This window comes from Lepisma saccharinum, chromosome 24 (assembly GCF_977018435.1).
Source record: "Lepisma saccharinum chromosome 24, izLepSacc3.1, whole genome shotgun sequence".
NCBI classification, from domain to species: domain Eukaryota; kingdom Metazoa; phylum Arthropoda; class Insecta; order Zygentoma; family Lepismatidae; genus Lepisma; species Lepisma saccharinum.
In genome coordinates this window covers 19,493,828-19,517,734 of record NC_139252.1, presented here as the reverse complement: position 1 = coordinate 19,517,734, position 23,907 = coordinate 19,493,828, and the positions used below count along the sequence as shown (strand labels likewise).

Below are 23,907 nucleotides of genomic sequence, written 5' to 3'. Positions count from 1 at the left end.
TAATCACATAGTTATATTGTAAAAATGTTTCTTTGTATCAAGGGAACGATACCTATTTTTGTTGAAAAACGTATTCCAAAGGCGATTTCTTAAGGTGGCCCATGACGGGCCACCTTGGGAACAGGTTACACTCATCTCTGGAATTTAGACTCTTTTTTTCACGATTCATTATTAAATATTACCTAATTATGTTAAATTTGCACAGACTTTCATGAATCACTAAATGTTATATGTTGGGTTTATATGTTAAATCCCTCAGTGATAATTATTTTTTGCGGAAGTGTTTCTTTTATTTATTTCTAAGACAATTAGTAGGGTGGAATTAGCTAAAACTTTGTTCCAACACGGAATTAAATACTACAGAAAATATTTTTTTCCAGGAATGTTCCCCAATGTTAGAACAACTCAAATCCAAAATGCCACCAGATGGAAATTATTCCACATACGAGGGTCGGTCAATAAGTAACCACTCCGCCACCTAGGTCCGTTATGTGTCGTTACTGTATATAATGCATGTCAGCAATGAAAAGTTAGAGACTAATAATTTATCTAATATTTTATAAAAATGAATATACGTGAATAAATATGTTTTCTTGGGTACAAGCAACATTTTCTACGAAACTATATAAGCAGTGGGCCACCTTGGGAACAGATGTAATGGTTTTGTAATTCAATATTTTAAAAAAAAAGTTACAAACAATTTTACAAAATCTGTATATGGTACATGTTGTTAATTAGTTATAACAGTTATTTCTTAAAATTTAATAAATTTATCTCTGATTGGAGATTTGTAAATTGCCCTAGAAGCGTAAGTATGGCCACCTTTGGCTCACCTACCTTATACTGGTCATTACAGAAATATCAAATTTTATTTTCCAACATGTGTAAAGATTTCAAACTGGTTTGTGATTTTCTGAAGTTTTTGAAATCATCTTTCAGACATTATCTCACAAAAAGTGCGTAAAATGTATTTCTTAAATTTTCTGCTTTCCTTGAAGTAGACTTAACTCGCTTTTACGAATGCTGAAAACCGTCTCTCACCCGTTTATTCTGAAATTGCCGTTGTTGAAACAAAGCAGCGAAAAGTAAATCTCAACCCTTCTGAAACGCACGCATAAATCTGGAATAAAAGTGCTTTAAACAAACGCAGGAAGAAAGTTTGAAAAGTGACGACTGGAGATGATGAGGGCCCAACATTTACGTTTTAATTTCGAGACTCATGAAAGTGAAAGCGATGACTACAAACGGGGGAAGTTTTTAATGTGACGTCATAGGAGAGTTATAAAGTAAGAACGAGGGGCTATAAACTTGAATCATTTCTCTGTTGCTTTACCTTGACGATCCAATATATTCAGAGAAGTTCTTTCTCTGAGGCGAGGATGTGGAAGAAGGTTCATTCTGTTAAAGTACGACAGTTAGTTTCGTTACTTTGATTTGGTTTTATCCAATAGAAGTTCGAATTAACTATCAACTGTTTTTATTAACCTAGGAAACAACTGGTTTCCTGTCCCATTTCAACACACTTAAACACAGGGTGGATAAAAATAATGTATTTTATTTAAAAAAATATTTTAATGGATTTTTTATTCAAATCGATTTTTTTAAGAACACGTTTGAAATGTTTTGTATGTTTTTTGACACCATACATATGTTTATTTATAGAAAGGCTTTTTCTGGTAATCGGCCCTGTAAAATATTTCAACAGTTTGATTAAATTAAATAAAGAAAGTTATGTAAGTATACATTTCTCTATTTCTGATACCGTATATATATTAGCCTACTATGGAAATGTTTATTGAGTGTGTTAGTGAAATTACAGTGTTTCAAAAGTCGCGCAACGAAAACTTTGCAAATTTATATCACGAAAACGGTAAGAAATATTTACACCGGGTTTGCTGCATTATAAAGCGTCATCCTTTGAGATATTTTTCAATGCTTGACTTTATAAGTTTACTCCATATAGAACATTTAATGAATTAGTGACTGGTGGAAGACAGAGTTGGAATTTTTCCACAAATGCACTTTTGAGTGAGAAAACTATGTAAGAAATTATCACATTTGTCGTGTACAAATCTCATCACTTTGGATAAATTCGTAAGATATTACTTAACACGAATGCAGTTTTACTACCATCGAGCATCTACAAAAGCAACGAAGACTCAGAAACCACAGACAAGAAACTTTTCCTTGCCAAACACAGATTATCTTCACATGACGAAATTTTCTCCCTGATTTGCTGTCCGCAGGATCTAGAAGAGAAAGCCAGTTGTAATTAGAACACGATCTATTTGTCAGAACCAGTCAAACAGCCAGTCTTGCAGCCATCATTTCCAGCCAGGTAGCCACTCCAGCGCCAAGTATGGCATTCCTAGTGGAAATACAGTTCCATCTCACCATGTGATTTGGCCTTTAGTCAGCACAGCTGCTATCTGGTTTTCTTTCCAGTTCGTGGGTTGTGAGTTGAAAAGTGGCAACACTGTTCGGGAAGAGACGATAACAGTGAGCACTGAGCGCCGTCAGTCAGAGAAGGGATCTTCCTTATCGCACAACACTAGAGCTACCTTGAGTTCTGACGTCAGGCTAGGAATGTGTACGTTTTAGGTTAGGTCTGATAGGTTTCGTTCTCTTAACATAAATACACTGTAAATGTAATATTTATGCAAAGAAAACTAAATATATCTAGCTTAATCTAACAACTTAATCATTTAGCCTAATAATGACAGTATTTGCCGATGACGTCAGAACGCTAGGTTTCTCTAGCGTTGTCCAAAAAGGGATATCACAATCGGAGTCGATGAGTGGAGTGCCAAAAACAGTCGATGCGGTGAGTGCCGTTGTGTGCATTCGTCTTCAAAGTGAACAGCGTGATGTGTGCCGCTCTAAAGCATGTTTACAAAGGTAGAACAAAAGAAGAAAATACATGTGTCGCGTATCAAAAATGCACGGATATGTCGTTGAGGCTCATGTGAATGGCAATGATGCGTTACAATATCGGACGGTTGCTTGAGGGTTAAGCTTCTTTTTCCAGCGACAGAAGCAGTAACCACTTTGTTCCGCAGGTGGTATTGAAAGGTCTTTGGAACATCCTGCGTATTGCCCTGACATGAGTCCTTGTGGTATTGACCCGTTTCAAAAGTGGAAAGACTTCTCAGGGCTTCTTGCTATTCCGTCAGTAAATGTGATACCAACAGCGTAGTATTGCTTAAATGCCTGTCAGGGAATCCTGAGGAGCTTCAAACGGATTGTAGCTGCTGTGCGTTTTTCCCTCCATAGACTAGCATGTTCATTGATCGAACCGGAGTCAAGACTTGTTTACGTTGGCTTTCTTCTGAGATTCTCGGGACAGAGTGTAGGATCGTATTTCGTGGTCGAAGAATAAGTGCATTTAGGTGTAGCTACTTGAGTGGAAACAATACCGCTATATAAATTAAGTAGTTATTTGTTACAAAAAAAAAACGACGCACGCTTTTAGAAGCGATATCGGGTGGGGCCACGCAGAGGGTGTGCGTGGCGTTCAACCAATGACAGGAGTGCAACGTTGTACAGTTAGGAGATTGCGGCGCGGAAGTTAAAACCGTGTTCTGTATTTTTTTTGCGCGCAAGAAGTTTTCATAAAACTCGTCACTTTAAGGTTCATCATAAGATGGGGAAAGACATTTTGACCTAACTGTCCAAATCCCATGAATTTCCGTCGCCTACAGCCGGAGTTATCGTTCCTTGAACAAACAAGGTAAACAACACCTTTCATTTCCTTCCGCCTGTTTCTTTTGTTGCCACCGTGTTGACGCAGCTGAGTTGTTGTGTCTAGGGAAAACTGTGGGTGTTAAATTCGTCACGATATAAACAATGACCCTTCATTGTTCTGGGCGTTCTCGAACATTGAAAGTCTGGGTCAGTTTGAGTGCAGCGTTTTCGTAGCAAGGCCGGTGTAAAATTATTCGCTCATCGTTCACTCGCGCGCCACAAAGAACAGTTTGTGAAAAGATTAAATACAGCCCTTTCGTGCGATAGTGTGTCATTCCTTTTATTTTAAATAATGTCACTCTCAAAACCTAGCACCAGTAGTACAGGCACCAAGGGTGCAAAATCTAATCATTAACCTCCAGGAGAGTGACTCGGAAATGAGTGAAATCAGTGACACGGAGACCGGGGAAGACGGCGAGAGTGGTGATGAATATATACCTTCAAGCTTCTTTCAGGTATGGGTTTCTCGTATATGCTACAGTGATATGATATTATAATCCTGTGTAGAAATATTCACTGTATTATTTCACTGTACTCATATATACTGTGCATGCATTATCAAAATAATGGACACATCGCGAATTTTCTGTCCTTCCCTTGCGCTAGCAGTTAGTTTGGCAACAGCGCAGTAGCACTGGCTGGGTATTGGCCGAACTCATGTTCCTTCTAAACGCGTGAGCCGTATAGATATAACAGTAACAATTGATTCCATATAAATATGTTCAAATACATGGCCGTAGACAGAAAAATATTTCGGGGGGGGTTCAACCATAATTGATCATATAGTTAATAGTATTACATGCAGTCACTAAACAATATATGTTTCATGGCACGAAAAAATGGTTAAATGTAAATACTACACTAGCTGCCCTGCGGGAATAGTAAGAGTAAAGTACGAAGTTAGAGGGTTCCAGGTTCGAACTCTGGTCAAGCATGGGTAGGTACATCCTCATCGTCGCGGTTAACCCACAATGTAGAAAATCGACATAAAATAACTAAAATAGAAACTTATATGCAGTAATTTTTTTGAAAATACAGAAAACGTCTACTTAATGCTTCAATGATGTTCTCGCAACAACGAAAAGAATTAGTGAATAAAGAAATGAAGAATATGTGGCAGCAATCATATTTAAAATGTGACACATACAAAATTCAAATTCAAACTTTTCTCCTACAATAATGATCATCGTGGTGATGATAATGGTGATGATGATGATGATAATAATAATAATAATAATAAAGGGAAACAACTCACCGAAATGGAAGCTACAATACAAAACGCCGAGAACGCTTTGAAAACTGGTCGAGCACATCCTCAGGGTTTATCTTCATGTTGCGATGAACAGACATCAATGCCAGACCGTTGAGTCGATTTTCACTGGTGGAATTTCGAAGGTAAGTCTTCAGTCGTCTGAGTGATGAAAATGTTCTTTCCGGTGAAGAAGTTGAAACTGGCAATGTAGCCAGTATCTGTAGAAGTTTACTTATGTTCGGAAATAATGAAGAATTGCACTGCACAAATCCTTCTACAGCAGACTTGGGTGGTGTGTTGTGCTTCTCCCATTTTGATTTCCACACCGCAAATTCAGCGTGGGCAATACTGGGCTCAGGAAGGCAGTTTTTATAAAAGTCTACACATTCCTTCAGGTCTTCACTATTGGCTGTAACACATTTACTTGGAATAACATTTTGCAAAGAAGAGATCAGTGTCCTGTGGCGTTGGAATCTGTCACTAAGCTGTGTTATAATATGGTTTAGAAATGGAAGAAAAACATTCAACTTATAATACTCCTCACAGGTCATAGACGGGATATTGTCTCGATGGGCTTGTCTTTTCACGATCCTGGGAAAATCCATATGGCCACCGTTTTCAGTAACCATGTAAGTGGCATAGGCGAAAATCTTCTTGAATTCTTCTTCTACATTTTCGCGCATGGCATTTAAAGTATTGATAACATGGTCCACATGGTTGCAAGCTTCTGCTAAGTCTGCATTTACAGCCTGGAGTTGTCTACATAAAGTTAGGGTGTAAGAAAATATGTTTTCTAAAATCAGGAGGGGGACTACGAATTTAGCTCCTTCAATGGCACTTAACAATTGGCATGCCTTTTGAGCAGTCTCTTTGTTTGCAGACGATTCTAGCAACTCCAGTGCATTCACTACAGCTGGGTACAACTCTTTAAATCTGATAACACTCTCGTGCTTATGGACCCATCTTGTTTCACAAAGACCTAACAGAGTTGCATGTTGACATTCTGGTAGGTTTTCTTTTATTGCCGTTTTCAGAACTTCGTTTCTTTGAGCAGACGAACGGAAGAAATTTGCAACAGACTGAATGCTTCCTAGGCAATTGCGTATGGACGATAGAGTACACGAATTTGCCAAAGCAAGGTTCAAGGAATGAGCACTACAATGGACGTAAAGAGCCATGGGGTGGTCCTTCCTAATATATTCATTAACACCATGCAGGTAACCGCTCATGGCTGACGCTCCGTCATATCCCTGTCCAACCAAGAAATGACAGTTTATGTTATTTCTTTTTAAGGTTGCAGAAAGCAGCGTGGCCAAGCCCTTGCCTGTAAGGTCGACTGCTGGAACAAATTCAAGAAAGTCTTCGCGAATTTTACCTTCCTTCACATCTACATAACGCACACACACAGATACCTGTTCTATTCGAGAAATGTCTGTAGTTTCGTCTGCCATCACAGAGAAACACTCGGCAGCATTCACTTTCTCCACTATCTCTTTCTTAATTATGTCACCACAAATCGTAATTAACTCGTTCTGAATGGTAGGGCTTGTGTACTTTGAATTGAGCGCACCCGATTCCAAATGTTTCTGAAGCACAACGTCACCTGCACTTACACGGAACCGTAGTAAGGCACGGAAATTACCGTCGTTTGTTTCAGCCTCCTCAGACTTCATCACGTTTCCAAAGTCATCCGTTCCGCGAAGGGCAATTTCTTGACGACCGCAGAGAATAATTGTTTCTATAATGGAGCGCAGTTTCTCGCGATTTTCAGCTCCTTGTTTAGCTCGCTCGCTGCACAATTGGTCCACTATCTTATTACTTTTCCCTTCAGTCACTTTTATGAAATTCTCGGCTAGCTCTAAACACCGTTTATGGTATGACGTATTCGCATGGTTTGCAAAATCTTCCAAAGCATTTTTTAAATTGCAGTGCTCTTTGGTAACGAGAGCCCCTAAATGTTGATGCCCCCCTTTACCCCCTTCCTCCCCTCGAGAAAACAGTACGCACACTTTGCACAATGCGCCTTCCAGTTTACTGGAATAGGCTAGCCACGGAAACTTTTCCAACCACGTTAGCTGAAATCTTAGATTTCGTGCAGTTCTGCGTGGGAAAGCATATGTTGAAGAAGGAACCCACGGATTCTTCAAAAGTTGTTCTTTTTTCAGATTGTTGAGATTTGCTACATTAAGGTAAAGGCCAATATCATTTTCACAGAAAGAACTATCACTATTAGTTACCAACAAATCGGCTGATGCATTTGTGATAATATCATTTTGCTTGTCATCCGTTGATTTCGCGGCGAAGTCATTATTAGAGGTGTCACCACTGTTACATCCGTTTTCACTTTTAGGTTTTTTCTTGAAAAACATCCCAATCGAGAGTTGTCCGCTTCTCCCATCTGCACCGCGTTTCATTTTTGGGTTCGCAAAGCACTAAAACTCCGGCACAAGAAACACACTCGTATCACACCACAAGGACGCGATCTAAAAGGACAAAGATACTTCCATCCAGCAATGACAAATTTGAGACTGGAGGCTATTGGCTAGGACAACGACTGGACTATAAGAGTCATGATTGTTTGACAGTCAAATCTAAATTCAACCTTAAGCGATCCATTCATTTGTCACGATGCAGACGCATCTCGCGCATGGTGCAGTAATATTCCCAGTAGGGAAATTGTTCAAACAAGGGATTTTGCAGGGGGGGGGATAAATAGGAAAGACGGAAAAAAACGTATAAAAATATGCAATAAACTGGGAAATGAAAACATTAAACTTTTTCTTTTGTATATCTATCTTAAACTTAAAGACGATATTTGAATATTATAATTATAGAAATGAAAGGGGAGGGGGGTTAAACACCTTATCTAACAGCCCAGGGAATTTAAAAGTTAAAAGGGGAAATTTTGAGTTCCAACCAGAAACAACACTGAAATGAGAACGGTCAAGTGAAAGTTTAAGGGTCGCGGGTGGGTTTCAGGAATTCCAACTGTTTGAAAATTCTGACTAAATTGTCCCAAGGCGGATTTCTCTCCACATTGTCTTCCTGTTGCATTTTTGTACCTAGGTAGAGCTGTGAATAAGTTTTCGACTTTGAATTCTCAACCTGTATAAATCTAACATGTCAGACGTTTCGGGGGGGGTTTGAACCCTAAGAACCCCCCCCTTAAATACGGCCATGTTCAAATAAAACAAACATAAATTAACTTGTTAAGCTTCCTTATTGAAAAAAAATCTTCATAAGCCTGCCTCCGTGGTGGAGTGGTTAGCGCTACGACACCAGGCGTCCAAAGTTCTAATCCCGGCCTGGGCATGAGCTTTCTTGGTGATTGTCCTTTCATCAATTTTATCATATCATCGCTCATCTTCATCGTCGCGATTAGCCGAAAACTGAAAAGCAGAAAAGCGACGCTACAAATCGCAAATAAGAAAGAAATAAATCTTAATAAACAAAATTGCCGTTCTTTACCCTGCTAAAATTTATACCAGTTGTCTTCAAAGCCATCTTCAATTTTTATCGTCATTTACATGAATTTGTCAGAAGCGAACGACAAAACCAACAAATTCAGTTATAAATATGGAATTAATCATTGTCAATTTTTCGGAAGTGTCCAAATAATAGGTTTACGTTCGGGATTCTGCCCTCCCCTTCCCCCCTCTGGACTCGCTGTGATTCCAGAGGCTATCGCGATGGAAGAACAAACAGTATTTTTATGAGAGCAGCGCCATCGGCAATTTCACGGGAGCACGGTTTCATTCGCAATTACAAGGGAGATCGTTCGTAAAAATCAAAAGCAATGAGATGCGATGCCATGTGATGCGGAAATTCATCGTTCTGCTCTGCAATTATCTGCTTTACACAAAGGGCTTTAACAGAACAAACAAGATAGAAAAAAGGATTTGTTATTTTTGTTGTTTGTGTCCATAGAGCTGCTTTCCTGTAACAGGAAGCCTTCAATACATTTCAGTGTTACCAACTAGAGCTCATAAAATGTTTTGACTACATTCCGTGTAGTCACGGAATATACGCTTTAATCTTTGTTTGCGATTGACTTTGTATATTCATACATATTCATGTCCAGATATTATTAGAATAATTAAATCAAGAAGACTTAGGTGGGCAGGTCAAGTGGCACGAATGGGAGAGGAAAGAGGATTTACAGGATTCTTGTTGGGAGACCTAATGGTAAGAGACCTGTAGGAAGGCCAAGACGAAGATGGAGGGACAACGTTGAGATTGACCTAAACGAAATCGGTAGGGATGGAAAAGAGTATAAAGATCTTGCTCAAGATAGGGACAGATGGAAGGCCTGTGTTGCTGCAGCCATGAACATTCGGGTTTAAGAAGGCTAGAGAGTTAGTTACTTAGTTAGTTATATGTATCACCTGATTAATAGATAAAACTTCCAGATTTTATTATTTTGATATATACTTCAGACATACCCCCACACCCCCTATACGCCTTCATGGCGTGGTGCTAAGCACAGGGGAGCACTTTACCTTTATCAATTCCTGCTGCAGGGTCATTACATGTCAATTCAACCAATAAAGAATACTTTTTAAGATTTAATGATTGAGATGTCGTCAAATGGAATTTTTTTCTGTTTTGAAATTTAATAATTCAAAAACTAAGAGCCCAAAACATCTTAAATTTGGCAGTTCTCGTCAACTTTACTGTACTACAGCTGAACAAAAAATTCAATTTCTGAGTTATCAAGGTACAGACCATTGGCTAATTTCACATGAAATGACCCTGCAGTGTCCATTTTGAATACTTCCAAAGTATTGGGTTTATACATTTTGTACATTATGACACGTTACCATTTAATATATTGGTTCGGAATATGACAAAAAGGACAATTGATATGTTCAGAAATCGACGTTTTGATAATTTGAATTTGTAATATCCTTGCCTATTAAAAGATTTTTAAAATCTTATCTGAATTTTGAAACATAAACTTGAATCGGATATATTATGAAAATTGTGTCAAAGTTTAAAATGCCACCGAAATTAAAATAAATCGCACATTGTCAGAAACTTCTGTTGCACATTGATCTGAGAAATTCTACTTATCGCAAATGCATTTAGCTTAATGGATTCCTTTCTTTGTTATGCTTTTTATGACTCTCTTAAAAATTTTACGCATTCTAAAATTTTACAACCCCATTTCCAAATGCATAATGGAATCACAAACATCTCTTGCTTCCGTCAAAATGCTGGCAGAGCGGTTCTCCCCTCTTGGCGTACCAACTCACGAGCCGAAATGCGTAATGGGTAATTTTCATTTTGATGCACCAAGGAACTTCGTTCTGCCAAGCATCAAATGGTGGGAAGTTTGCTAGCTTACTATTACTTGACACATTCATTATGGTAATGCAAATTTAAACATAAATGCATACACTCAAATTTACTTTGGCATGAAGTGTCGGTAATAGTTTACAGTTATGTAAAACATAATGTATCAAATGAAACTTGCGCATTTCTTCATCAGTTTTTTTTTTTTTTTGGCATTTTAAAATCTTGCTCCAGAAGAACGTCTGTAGCATATCGTAATAGCTATTAGGTGGTTCTCTTTTCTCTATTGTAAATTGCTTTTAAACCAAATGATGTGACAATTACTAACTATGTACAGTATTTATTCATGTAAACTATATGATATATCATGAAACTAATAATGTTTCAGATAAGAAACGTTACACCTTTAGAGTTTTATACAGTCCCTACCGAAAGTTTAAGACCACAAACTTTCTTCATATAAATGAATCCTGACCGAAAGTTTTTGGTACAAATATGTAGTGAAATTGTATGGAAGTAATATAGTGTGTGAGGCATATATTGCCGAAAAAATATTGGTATACGTCTTGTAGTTCTCAAATTTGTTAACTGAAAAATCCAACATTTTGAAGTCCAGATGAATGTGTATACACGTAACCGACGTCGTTATGACAGTACTGCATTTGTTCCAGTATTGTGGAACATGAAGGAAGGTTGTGGCGCAAAAGAAAATAAATATAAAAAAAAATCTCGTGTTTTATATTTTTTTTTCTAAAATTTGCAATATAAAGAAATATACAGCGAAAACTGATAGGTCTTCAGATAACAATATCTTCCTCAGCGATTGCGCTGGAGTGAACAAATTTTATCAGTCATTAGTTGAAATGTGTGTCAATAGATGGCGCAGAAAGACATTTCTCGAGAAGCAGCATTGTGCAAGTTCAAACCTGTTTTCGTTACGGTTGATAATAAACAGGCTGTTTGAATTGCAAGCTACGTGATAATGGGGGAAAAAATCTGTGCCCGTGGCCGTGAAATGGCAAATAATTGGTATGTACAGATGCAATAGGTCTCATAGAGAAATTGCAGTCGCATTCAATGTGAGTAAAACATGCGTGGCGAACACAATAAACAAATTCAAGCAGCAAGGTACAGTGGCTGATATACCACGCTGCGACCGCCTCAGGGTAACGTCTGTACGCGAGGACCGGATTATAATTATAATTATCTCCGAAGTATGGAATGAGATTACTCCCCATGAATGCCAGAAAGTGGTCCGCAGTATGAGAAAAATGTGTGCAAATGTGCTTGAAACTTAAAGGTGGACCTATTGACTATTAAAATTTCACACTTCATTCATCAAATTTCAGGAGAAATGTTTGTTTCCAAGTATATTTTCAAAGTTCAGATTTAATGATTTTACAAATTGTACCATTAGTTGCATCTATTAGTTATAAGTGCATTAATATGCCCTTACACTTTCTTGATCTTGATGTACCTTTCAAAAACATTACATAATAATTCCAATTTTGTATTAAAGTATTTAATTAATGAAAAGCACTCGCACATGTTCTTTTTCATTTGTCTGAAAAACACATGACAAGGTGGTCTTAAACTTTTGGTAGGGACTGTAGCATATTACTCAATTTGTACACGAATGTTCCTTAGGAAAATAAAGATATCAGATTATTAAAATGTGGATTGAAATTGACTAATATTAATTACAATACGTTTGGTGAATATTCATCAAACCCAAAACAAGTTGAATTCATGATGCCAATCTTAATTACTTTCGATGGCTGTTTGTGCTTTTCCATAAATTGAGTGTAGTCTACATTTCCATATAGCATACAAATAACCTATCCAGCCCATCCGACATTACCTTGACAGAACTACCTTCCAATAATGGATCCCATACCTATAAATGAATGAAATGAAAATTTGCAAGCTAGTCACATGACGAGAAATTCTATATGATAGGAGCCAAGAACACATTGAGCACATTTATTTGTTACTTTTCATTCCGTTATTTTAAAAATAAGGTGTTTTTGTAAACTTGGTAAAGACGGTACTTCATTTCTAGTGTTTTTTCCCACGGAATTAGTTAACATGTCCATAACTTCTTGTCTGTCATTTCTTCCAGGGTTGATAAAGATCCAGGTACCAATAAATTTTAATGGGTTCTATTGGTTTCCGAAATAGGACCGAAACCTTTTCTTTCTCACAATTTAAATGCAGTCCAAGTTGCATATTGTTTCATTGAGAAAAGTTCCTGGGCCGTATTCAAATTCATCAGGAAAAACGTTCATGACCGAATTGAAATAATTCAAACATAAAAGGGTTGTTTACGGTCTAGAACCCATTTAAACTTGCTGCTATTCTCTTCTCGACAGGAATTGAATTTATTTAAATTTCCTGAACCTTTAACAACCCTGATTTCCTCCTGTTTGATATTATAGGTATATATGTATATTGTGTAAGGTGTTGCAATTTTTTTTTTATCAAAATAATCCTATAACATTTTTTTTTATTTCAGGTGAGGGACAGAAGTAATCATAATTTCTGGAGGCTAGGTTCATTTAGTTTACGTAAATTATATCGAAAGGTAAGTAAAGAATTCTATCGATAAAGACACAGAATTGCTATATTGTAAATTATACATTAACTAAGTTGATTAATTATCTTACTGCTTATTTTAATGTGCATTTTAACACTAATTTATCTCCTTTGATAGTCTTTTAAGTATTCAGCATATTTTTTTCAGATGAATATCGTTGTGAATACTCTTTAAAACATATGAACTTACGTGATATTTTTGAAGCTTGTGTCTTTCTGTAAAATATCAATTATGCTATCTGCAACCGTATTTGTTGTGTTTTGTAACTTGTAACACATACAACTTTCCCAAGGACAATTTCTTCTAAATTCCTTGAGAGTTGCAATGAGTTATCCGAGTCACATATTCTCATTCAGAGTGATCGCTAACTCAGTAACGTCTTCAGCAAAGGAACGCAGGAGACAGAAGGGGTTTACTTGTATAACATGTCGAATACATGTTTTCGGTACGTGTATGTCTAGATACCAAATTCATTTCTATCTGTGTGGGATATTAAGGTGAGCACACTTGTTCACTGAATGCCATAGTTCATCCATTTAGTCCATCTCTGGCTTTAATAAGAATTTTCATTCATCAGAAATAATTTGTTCTGGGTGCGACATTATTTCTCTGTCATTAGAAGGTAATATAAACAATTTTTTTATTCCGTCAAATGTATACTTATTTTCGTTATAACTACATCACTACTACCTCCGCACATATACACCACTTTTATGTGGTGATTGTGGCCTCTTAACAGTATCAGGAATTCTCTTGGCAATAAATATTAGAAGTGTTATAAATATAGATACAAAGATGTTTCTCTAGTTGACATAATTATTGAAGCATATGTAGCAGTTAAACTAATGAAACCGTTATATTTAAATAATATTACACACACTATTGGAATAATTGGCCAGGTTGGCAAGGAGCAGAACGATAAATAAAGATGAACGGGGTTTAGGTGGGTTTCATGCAACGTCAGGATATGCCCAGCCTCCATGCTTGCGGACAATTTTATTTGTCGTTTCCAAGGAAATATCCACTAGGTAGCGTTCGTTACATCTGCACGTTTGTTTCAAATCACGAACTATCTGTGTTAGTGTCTCCCGCTTGTCTGCACGCTTACAAGAAGTGGCCTCAATCACGGCTGCTCGAAGCCACAATGCAACAGTTTCTGACGTAGGTGAAACACACCTATATTGAGAAACGTATAAATGCAATTCTACTGAGCTGCCCCCCGTGGCGGAGTGGTTAGCACATCGCGCTACCACTCCAGGGGCAAGGGTCCCAGCCCTTGCATGGACGTTTGGAGTTTTCATCCATCAATTCCATCATATCATCACTCATCCCCATCTTCGCAAATTAGCCAAAAGTGGCACAAAATGCGAAGTAAATAAAGCAAGCAAAGCAATTCTACTGTGTAAAATTAATAAATTATGTGCATTGCAATGAATTACCATTTCGCAATTTTAGTCGACTACGTAGACTGATGAACTCGCCACTCAAATTCTTGGATTCGAATTTCTGTCTGATGGATGAGTATGGTTCTTGCCCCTTTGTATCATTGCTCAGAAACTTTACCACAGGTAAAAGTGTTATACGTGCTTTACCTCTACCTGAGCTATTACTTATACAAAGATAAAATTTCGTGGACTGAAGGGAATACCAAGTTCAAAGACCATCGGGTATTGGTACCATTATTTTCTTTCTCTCTCTCTCTCTCTCTCTCTCTGTATTAATGAGTTGTTGATTTTTACTTGACAATAGCAGACATCCTTGTCGTTACTATCCTAATAAATTAAAACAAAATATATATATTTCATGTAGAAAAATTCTGATAGAATTATAATAAGAGAAACATGCTTATGTGGTTGTTTTTTTATGATCTACAAGAACAACAAATACAAATTATTGTGTAACAAAGATAGATTCGAATACTAATTTTTAATGACATGTTATGTACTATTTCGGATTAGTTTAAATAATTTCTTAATTACAAAAGAACTTCCACTACCTTAAAATATATATAACTCTATACTGGTTAGAACAATAGAATAATAAGTTTCTTAAATCATTATATACATTTCTATTTAAAGACTTGTTAATTGTCTGGAAAAAATAAATTTACAGGTTGTTAAAATAAACGTATATGATTAATCCGATGGAAGTAGCTAATTGGCAATTTAGCCATGTCAACGATAAAACAAATAATTATTTATGGAGGAAATAAACAAGTTGTTGAAATGAAGCTGAAAGAAGTGCAACAGTCCGCTATTTCTTGTTTCCGACAATTTTCGTGTGATGTAGCTTGAGGATAATCACAAATTTGCACAATACTACAGTTCTAGAATGTATTGGTAAATTAATTACCTATATGACTATTACAATTAATATAATTCTTCAAATGTCATGTAATATTATCCATTGAGTAATAAAAGCGGACACATGTATGCAAATTACCTTTTCAAAATGCATAACAACTGGAATGAAGTAGGGATGTTAAAGTTATTCTTTCCATGTAAGTCCGTAAGACGATTGCGCCCCTCTAGAAAATGAATGTTGGCCTAAAATTATATATTACACCCGTATGGTATAACGTATATCGCAGTAATTTGAGTTAATTACTATACAGGACTCTCAATTGCAAGTACGAGTGATACAGATAATTGCAGGAACATGATAACCTAAAACTGTAGCAGTGTTTTGGACTAAAGGAGCCTTCTTGTTTGCCCTCCATCGCCTTTAAAAATATGTGCACGTCCGTGACAAATTCATGATATAGCAAGAAACAAATGAAATATAAATATAAACTCCATTGTGACGAAAACTATTTATGTGTTTTTGTTCCTCCTTTCACGGTCAAGTTAAGACTGTGGAGCCAAAATGTGTTTACATCTACATGTTTTTATATGAAATTTAGGATACTACATGTGATGAGGCCTTACAAAAGGAGAATATTTTAAAAAGAATAATACCCTAATCTATACGGGTCGACACACACAAACATGTTTGACAATACCTGTAAGTCAGAATATTCTATTAATTAATGGATTTTAGTGTCTTCCTACCATTGAGGATATTAATATTAAATTTGTACCAGGCATTAACCTGAACTATATTACTAGGTGCATTCCAGCGTTACGTGTGTGACATTTAACACACAAAATTTAGGATTCTAGACATGAGATTGGATTAAAAATTCATAATGAACCGATTCGATAGAATTATGAAGTACTTTGTGTTGTTTGCTAGCAAATGAAAAATAAAACGTGAGTATGATGGCATGGGCTGAGTGCATGAAAGACATAAACAAAAGTGCGTTACGTGTGTGACGCCTTAAAAATGTAGACATTTTTTACTTTCTTTGTCTGTGAAGCGTATAGGCTGCAGATGGTAGTAACTTTTATTGGTGAAATGTGTAAATTATATGCATTCACAAACATATAACAGAAATTTAAAAAAATAATTGTGTTTTGATTGATTGAGTTGGTGTTTTAAGTCCACTTTATGCACAGTAACGCTAATCTGGACTGAACCTACAGTTTATAGTGGGATCCGAACCACTATGTACCTCCACCAGGAATCGAACCCGGGACTCGTTGATTACAAGGTCACGGCACTACCATTGCGCCATCGGGGAGGTAAATATTATGTATGTCAGTTTGAATGTACAAGAACAGATAATATAGAATATTAAAGATTATTTATTAAGTAATAAGTCAAAAAAGTCCTTATGCAAATCATTGTGATTCACATTGTTATTCGTGTGCCTCTCCTCTAGCAAAACGTAGAAGAAAGTCTTCTTTCGATTTCAATACGTAACGGGTTGACTGGTTAATTTTGTCTACAGTTTTTTCCAGGTTGAAAGAGCAACTGAAAGTGGTGACTAGGAAAGGGTTCTACACATTGGCGCGTTACATTTTTTAAGCCCTCGTGTAGAACGTAAGTCATGCGTGATTTTCATTTCATGAATCGTTAATTAGGTTTGCTTTCTTTAATCTTGTATCTGAAAGTGATATTACAGATGTTTTCTTCTGACTATTACTTATATTTTGTTCTTGATCAACGCAAATCGAATGCAAGGATTGTGCTTCACTAGGATATTCTTCTTACTACTTCACTGTAACCTAAGAGACCAAAATAATAGCTCATGCGATTTAGTGGAACCTTTTCAGTCGTCTTGTTTGGAAACCTATGTAAATTCCTGAAGATATAATATAATTTTCCTTAGGAAAATATTTGGGCCTAAAAGGGATGAGGAGATTGGTGAGTGGAGAGGGTTACATAATTTAGAACTACATAATTTGTATTCATGTCCAGATATTATTAGAATGATTGAATCAAGAAGACTTAGGTGGGCAGGTCATGTGGCACAAATGGGAGAGGAAAGAAGAGTTTACAGGATTCTTTTGTTGGGAAACCTGATGGTAAGAGATCTGTAGGAAGACCAAGACGAAGATGGGGAGACAACGTTGAGATGGACCTAAAAGAAATCGGTATTAAAGATGGAAAAGAGTATATAGATCTTGCTCAGTATAGGGACAGATGCAAGGCCTGTGTTTCTGCAGCCATAAACCTTCGGGTAGATGAAGTATAGTTAGGAACGGCTTTGCCCCTCTCCCCTTCTCCTCCATGGTGTCGGCAAATTTTTCGTCTTTATTTGTCTCTCTTTTTGACGATTGTATGGTCTGTAACATCCCTACTTGTTTCACAATATCCTGTTTGGAATTTCGCCTTAAACCGCGCATTAAAAAACTGCCGGAGATCTGTTTCTGCGCAGCCCTTTGCCTGCCCCTGCGTGTTGTGTTAAAACAAATTGTATCGACGTAATGAGTCCTCTAACGAATTAAGCTTCCTGTTTAATTACTAATTAGCCTCGCCGGATGGAGGAGATCTGGTCGCAGGTAAACAGAGGCTTTCCTGGAGGACAAAGGAGAAGCCGAACACAGAAGCTGCTCTTTCAAATCCACCGTGGTCGTCAGAATTTGTCGGAGGGAAAAAATACATTCCATCCGCCAACAAATGACTATCGCACATCCTGCTCTTCATTGTTATTTTATAATTACATCTTACATTCGAATCCGAACAATATTGAAATTTAAAATATCACTTTTTCTATCTCTGCAAAAACGTTATATTTAAATATATTTCCTTTATATTGCAAGAATTACAAAAGCCGTCAAAACAGAGATGAGGTTCTAAAGATGTTTGCTGTTCATTTAAAGAGATTCCCACGAATAGAATGTAATTAAATTTTTGCTTGATTGATTGAATTTGACATTTTGGGTGCGTCAGCGCTCAGGCTATTTTGCACCCGTCACATTATACGGGATCCAGCCTCTTACCGTAACTGCCTTGTAATCAAGGGGTCCCGGGTGGAGGCACAAAGTGGTGTGGAACCCACTTTAAACTGTAGGTCCAGTCCCGATTAGCCTTACTGTGCATAAAGTGGACTTAAAACACCAAATTAATCAATCAGCCGAAAATTGTCTGCGTATCCTATAATGTTGAAGATGATAAAATTTTATCTGACCTACATGATAAATTTACATATCGTCAGAGTGTGATATTGATAAAAGAGAATATGCAAACTCCTTCCCTGTCAAGTAACACTGCGATGCGTTGCATGTGATTTACAAGTTTACTTGTCCAAATACCAGGAAAAAGACTATCGCATGAACGATGATTTGCTCACTACATATACAACTTCTACAAAGTTCAATTGAATGTGCTAATAACTGCGATCGTTGCTTCTGGTGTGAAACCATCAACATGAGTGAGGAAAATGAAATAGCATTATGCGTATTTTTGACCTTGACACGTCTTGCTCATTTTCAACATGAACATGTTTTATTTGTTTCTGTTAATGTTATCAAATTTATAGTTTCTGGATTTATATGTGATTAAAGTGATAACGGAAGCGGAATTCATTTCCGGTTTCTAGACATTTTTACAACTGTCTCGTCTTTTATTGAATCCGTTGCCAAGACAACGAAATGTCGGAAGATTGAACGATTCAGGAGATAATGTGAATTGTGTGATAAATGCTGTTTTAATAGGAAAAGCCGCAGCTTCTTGTAATGTGATTGTACAGGGTGTTCATAAAGTCCCGGTACCCCCACAACACTATTATACTTTCATATGGTACCGGGACTTTATGAATACCCTGTATTTGTAAGTATAGTTGTGTTATTTTCCAGCGAATGTTTAAAGTTAAAAGGTTTCATTAAACTTGTACAATGGCAAGAAGCTACTTATTTTTTCTAATTGCACGTCCTGAAAATTCTCAGTGTAGCAATAACGTACAGGAGAGTATCATAACTCTGCCGCACAGGGAGATTGGTTATCTACCGTGACCTAGTAAACTAGTGGCGCTCACCCAAAAGGAACGTCACAACCTTGTCAGAGTTGAGAGAAATGTTTATGAATCAATCATTATGTTCGCTGACCACTAGCAAATACACACGCTTACAAAAGTTAGAAGTAGAGAATACATATACGTACACAAACAATATCAAAATTCAATTTTGATATTTGGATCCTTGGTATAATTGCTTACAAATCGAAACATTTCAGACACAATTTTGTTCAAGTATGTAGTAACGATAATTATTGGGTTGTTCATTTTCTATTGCATGGAAAGGCAAGGAAATATAAAATCATAAACTACCGCAATGACACAATATTATTATAATAGTAACAATAACTAATACCCTAAAAGATAATGCAAACATTTGCTCAATCAAGTTATGATGCACTTCAAAAAATGTGTTGTATTTTTAGCATTCGAACATATCACAATTGTTACAAACAGTCGTATATTTTTTCTTTCTCTCTTTATGGCACTAGATATCACACTATTTTTGAAAATGTTGAAAAGAAGCCTTAAAGATCAATTAGAACACATCCAAAATTTTAGATTCAAGGGTTTCCGCCTCCCCCACCCCCTGTAAAATGGAAGTCAACCATTTCACACATATAATTTCATTTCAGTCACAGTAATATTTGTTAATTGGAAGGTCATTGCAGGAACATGGTAACTTTAAACTGAAGCAATATTTTTTGAGAGGACAACACTAGTAAGAGGGAATATGTGCCTTCTTTGCCCCCCTGGAAAAAATACCTTACTTGCTTCCCTGGAAAAAATTCTGCGGATGTCAATGTCCACATTTTTAATTACTTCTAAAGTCGGAATTATAATTGTTTAAAATCATGGTAATTAATTCATTTATAAAATTAATTTCATTGAGTTTGATCATTTTTATTGTATTACGTAATTGATAAAGATGAGGAAAAAAGCGCATATTAAATACCGCACGTATGGGTGAAATTTACCCAGATAGTGTTTCCGCCTGCCAGCGGAACTAACGGAGTCTCTGATTACAAGTCCTGACAGTCAAAAGAGTTGACTGGAAAGGTACTGGGAAGTGTGACCTCAGGCACTCATTGGAAATTATCAAAAAATAAATTTGAAATTCGCGAGTTCTTTCACCTCACTTATGGGATAATTTTACATTTCTATTTTGTTTGCTGCATTATCTGCCTGCCTGATTTCATCATCCTGATAATAGAAGATTAGTATAGATTCATTGTCTTTTTCTGGTGTAAATATTCAATTAAGTAGTACGTCATTTTTCTACATTTTGTTCTTATTTTAATAGAACAACAATGTGTAAACCACGGAATGAAAATAGTATGTACATACACGAGACAAAGACATTTGTTTGATTGTCTGATTTGTTGCTGTTAAGTCCACTTTATGACAAATAGGGTAATAGGTACCGGACCTACAGTTGAAAGTAGGATCCAAACTATTGTGCCTCCACCCACTGGTATATTCAGTGAGGGGATGAAAGGGCTATAGCACCCTTCGAAATTTTAAGAAAATCAATATTTTTTAAATAAAGGCAGTGAAGAACTAGGGAAAAAAACTAATGTGATAAATGTAGACTGTCATATTTGAAAGTGGAATTTTTTAAAATACGAAATATCTTCTTGTGTATGCAGTCCCTCCTAGAAAGCAACTCTTCACTATCCACCTTTACAATTCCAGACCTTCCCGAAAAAATATCCTCCTTACACCTGCCTCCACCGGGTATCGAATAGGCGAGAAAAACATATGAAAAATCACTAATTTGTTTAAAGATCAATATAAACAATTTAGTCAATTAAAATGTTCTTGCATTCGTGTATTCTTGAATGTTTAATTAGGTATTAGAATATTTCATGCTTTGTAAAATGATAAACCACTTTGAATAAGTTACGGTTAAGTTAGAATATTCTACTCTGCGACGATCTAAAAAAAAAACCTCTCTATTTTATTTATAGTGTCATTAATTTTACCTGGGCCTACAAGAAAAATGTCCAAGCAATTCACACGACCACAATACAATGTCAAAGAATATGTTACTTATGTTAAGGAGCTGCAACGAATCGCATTATAAAACAAACCCATGTTTGATTAAAAAACGTATTTATCTCAGTGAAAGTTGTATTCGATCCTGAACAAACTGTAACTCATACGAATCCATTAACATTGAACTTGAAATGCATCACTATTAACACAAACCCATATTCAGTTCACGGGAAAGTGTGGTTTATCATATTTTTCGAAATGGCCATTTTTAGCTACATAAATGGACTACAGATGTCTGAAGTTTTCGTGTCTGGTTCTGTAAATATCCAGATATAGTGAGGATCCGGTGCCGCGATACTAGGTACATTTCCGAGAACCGAGTATTCACATTTCGTATATTCGGTTGCGTTATACTCCGGATTCGAATATTTGAGGATCCGTATCTGGCTAACTCTAATATAGACATGTTTAACCTATAACACTAACGACTAAATTGTATGCGGTGGGCATACAATTGGGCCGAGTTTTACAATGAACAATACTCATATAATAATCGTTACATTGTAAATTTATACTACAGTAGAAATTAGCAAGAAATTATATGTCCTGCAAGTGTCATTAATGGGCTGTCTGGCTTTTTATTCTGGCTCCTATGTAATTGAAAGTCTTAGTATATAGTAAATGCATGCCCTTTTACAAAAAATTAATCATCCTGACAGGGAACGGGTTTGTATGTACCAAAACGTGTTCTACATGTAAAATAATTTTAATGAAAATAAGGAATTAAGCAAGCGGCTCACCTAGAAAATAACATGCATTAGACTAACATGACATTAATTGCAATGCGTAATTCAAATTCAAAATTCACTTTTTTTTTTTTTTTTTTTTTTTTTTTTTTTTTTTTTTTTTTTTTTTTACGAAAACAATTGATTACCAAACTTTCTTTGGAGTTAAGGCATAAGTTACACCACATGCCATCATTTCACTAACAGTTTTACATGCCAAAACTGGGCTTCATCAACTTACTTTCTGTTTAGTGCTGATATGTGATTCTCCTCTTCTTGTCAATGAAAACAGATGTCTCCTTTAAAGATCGATGCAGTAATGGGAGTACATATAAAGTATGCAATGGATTTCACTGCCAAAAATTAGCTTGTGTTCATTATTTTAGAATAAAAGATGCATTGCCTATTGTCAAGATTTAAAGTAAACAAAGAACATAAAAAGAGAATACAAATAAATGAAAAACTTTCGTATTTAACACAATACAGAGAAATGGAACACATGTCGATAAATGATTGAAAATATTGAAATTGAAATATGTTCTAAAAAATTAATGTATGTAAATATGAAAAAAAAATAATAGTATTCTTGGAGGTTACATGCTACGATTCGCAAAGATAATACATAATAACGTTGATATTATCATCACATGCAGATATGTATTTACATATTCGATTTCTGCATATTGAATATCAATGAAGAAAGGGAAAGGCATCCACCATTATGATTTCTCAGTGGCATTGATTGCATGTCATAAAGAAAGAACACTCAAATGCATCCTAAGATGAAATTTTGGTGCACCTTTTAACGTCTATAAATGGGACATTCTATTGTCATGGGTACCCCCGGACTGAATTTTTGATTTTAAAGTAACTGTTCTACTGAGAGTTAAGCAATATTTCTTTTACAATTTCTGTGCAATAAATTATGAAGCTTAACACTGTTGATTAAACATAACTACCCTTAAAATACTTTCCTACATTTGTAGCTATAAGTGAACAATTTTGTGTGACGGGTGGCACAGACAAAACACTTTTACCTTTAAATATTCTAGTGGAGTTGAAAGAAAAATGTGGCAGTTAAAGGAGAAATTAATAGTTCTCTGGTGATACTGGTGGGATACAATAGGGTAGGTGAGCCAAAGGTGGCCACAGTTAAGCTTCTAGGGCAATTTACAAATCTCCAACGAGAGATGAATTTATGAAATTTTAAGAAATAACTCTTACAACTAATTAACAACATGTATCACTCTTGTAACTTTTTTTTAAAAAAGAATTACTAAACCGTTACAGTTGTTACCAAGGTCGCCCATGAGCTTATAGTTTCGTGGAAAATGTTGCTTGTGCTCATGAAAACATATTTATTCATGTTTATTCATTATTTTAATTTATTAGAGAAATTGTTAGTCCCAAAACTTTTGATTGGTGACATGCACTATGTACAGTAACGACGCATAACCGACCTCCGTAGCGGAGTGGTTACTTATTGACCGACCCTCGTATGTAGAATGATTTTCCAAAGCTTCCATCTCTTGGCATTTTGGATTTCTGTTGTCTTAACATTGGGGAACATTCCTGAAAAAAATCTGTAGTTTTTAATTCCGGTTGCAGCAAAAAACTAGCTAACTCCACCCTATTAATTGTCTTCGAAATAAATAAAAGAAACAATTTCGCAAAAAAAAATATCACTGAAGTATTTAACATATAAACCCAACATCTTAAAAACATTTAGTAATTCATGAAAATCTATGTAAATGTGTCAATATTAGGTAATCTTTAACAATAAAACATATTTTAATGTGAAAGAGTGCAAATTCCACAGGCGAGTGTAACCTATTCCCAAGGAACTCGCCTCTGGAATACCTTTTCCAACAAAAATAGGTATTGTTCCATTGACACA

At 36.1% G+C, this 23,907-nt stretch overlaps 3 protein-coding genes across 3 annotated transcripts in view; 1 reads left to right on the top strand and 2 right to left on the bottom strand.

The window, feature by feature from the left end:
- LOC145977953 (uncharacterized) overlaps window positions 1-23,907 on the top strand; it is a 470,846-nt gene that overhangs the window by 165,772 nt on the left and 281,167 nt on the right. The window lies entirely within an intron of this gene.
- On the bottom strand, window positions 5,011-7,410 carry LOC145978131 (52 kDa repressor of the inhibitor of the protein kinase-like). The gene has a single exon (XM_083110572.1). The coding sequence runs from the start codon at window positions 7,408-7,410 to the stop codon at window positions 5,011-5,013; it is 2,400 nt and encodes a 799-aa protein (XP_082966698.1).
- LOC145978130 (uncharacterized) overlaps window positions 7,429-23,907 on the bottom strand; it is a 71,253-nt gene continuing 54,774 nt past the window's right edge. Inside the window, exon 2 of the mRNA XM_083110571.1 lies at window positions 7,429-7,479. Within this exon, the coding sequence (XP_082966697.1) occupies window positions 7,429-7,479 (51 nt within the window). The remainder of the gene's footprint in view (window positions 7,480-23,907) is intronic.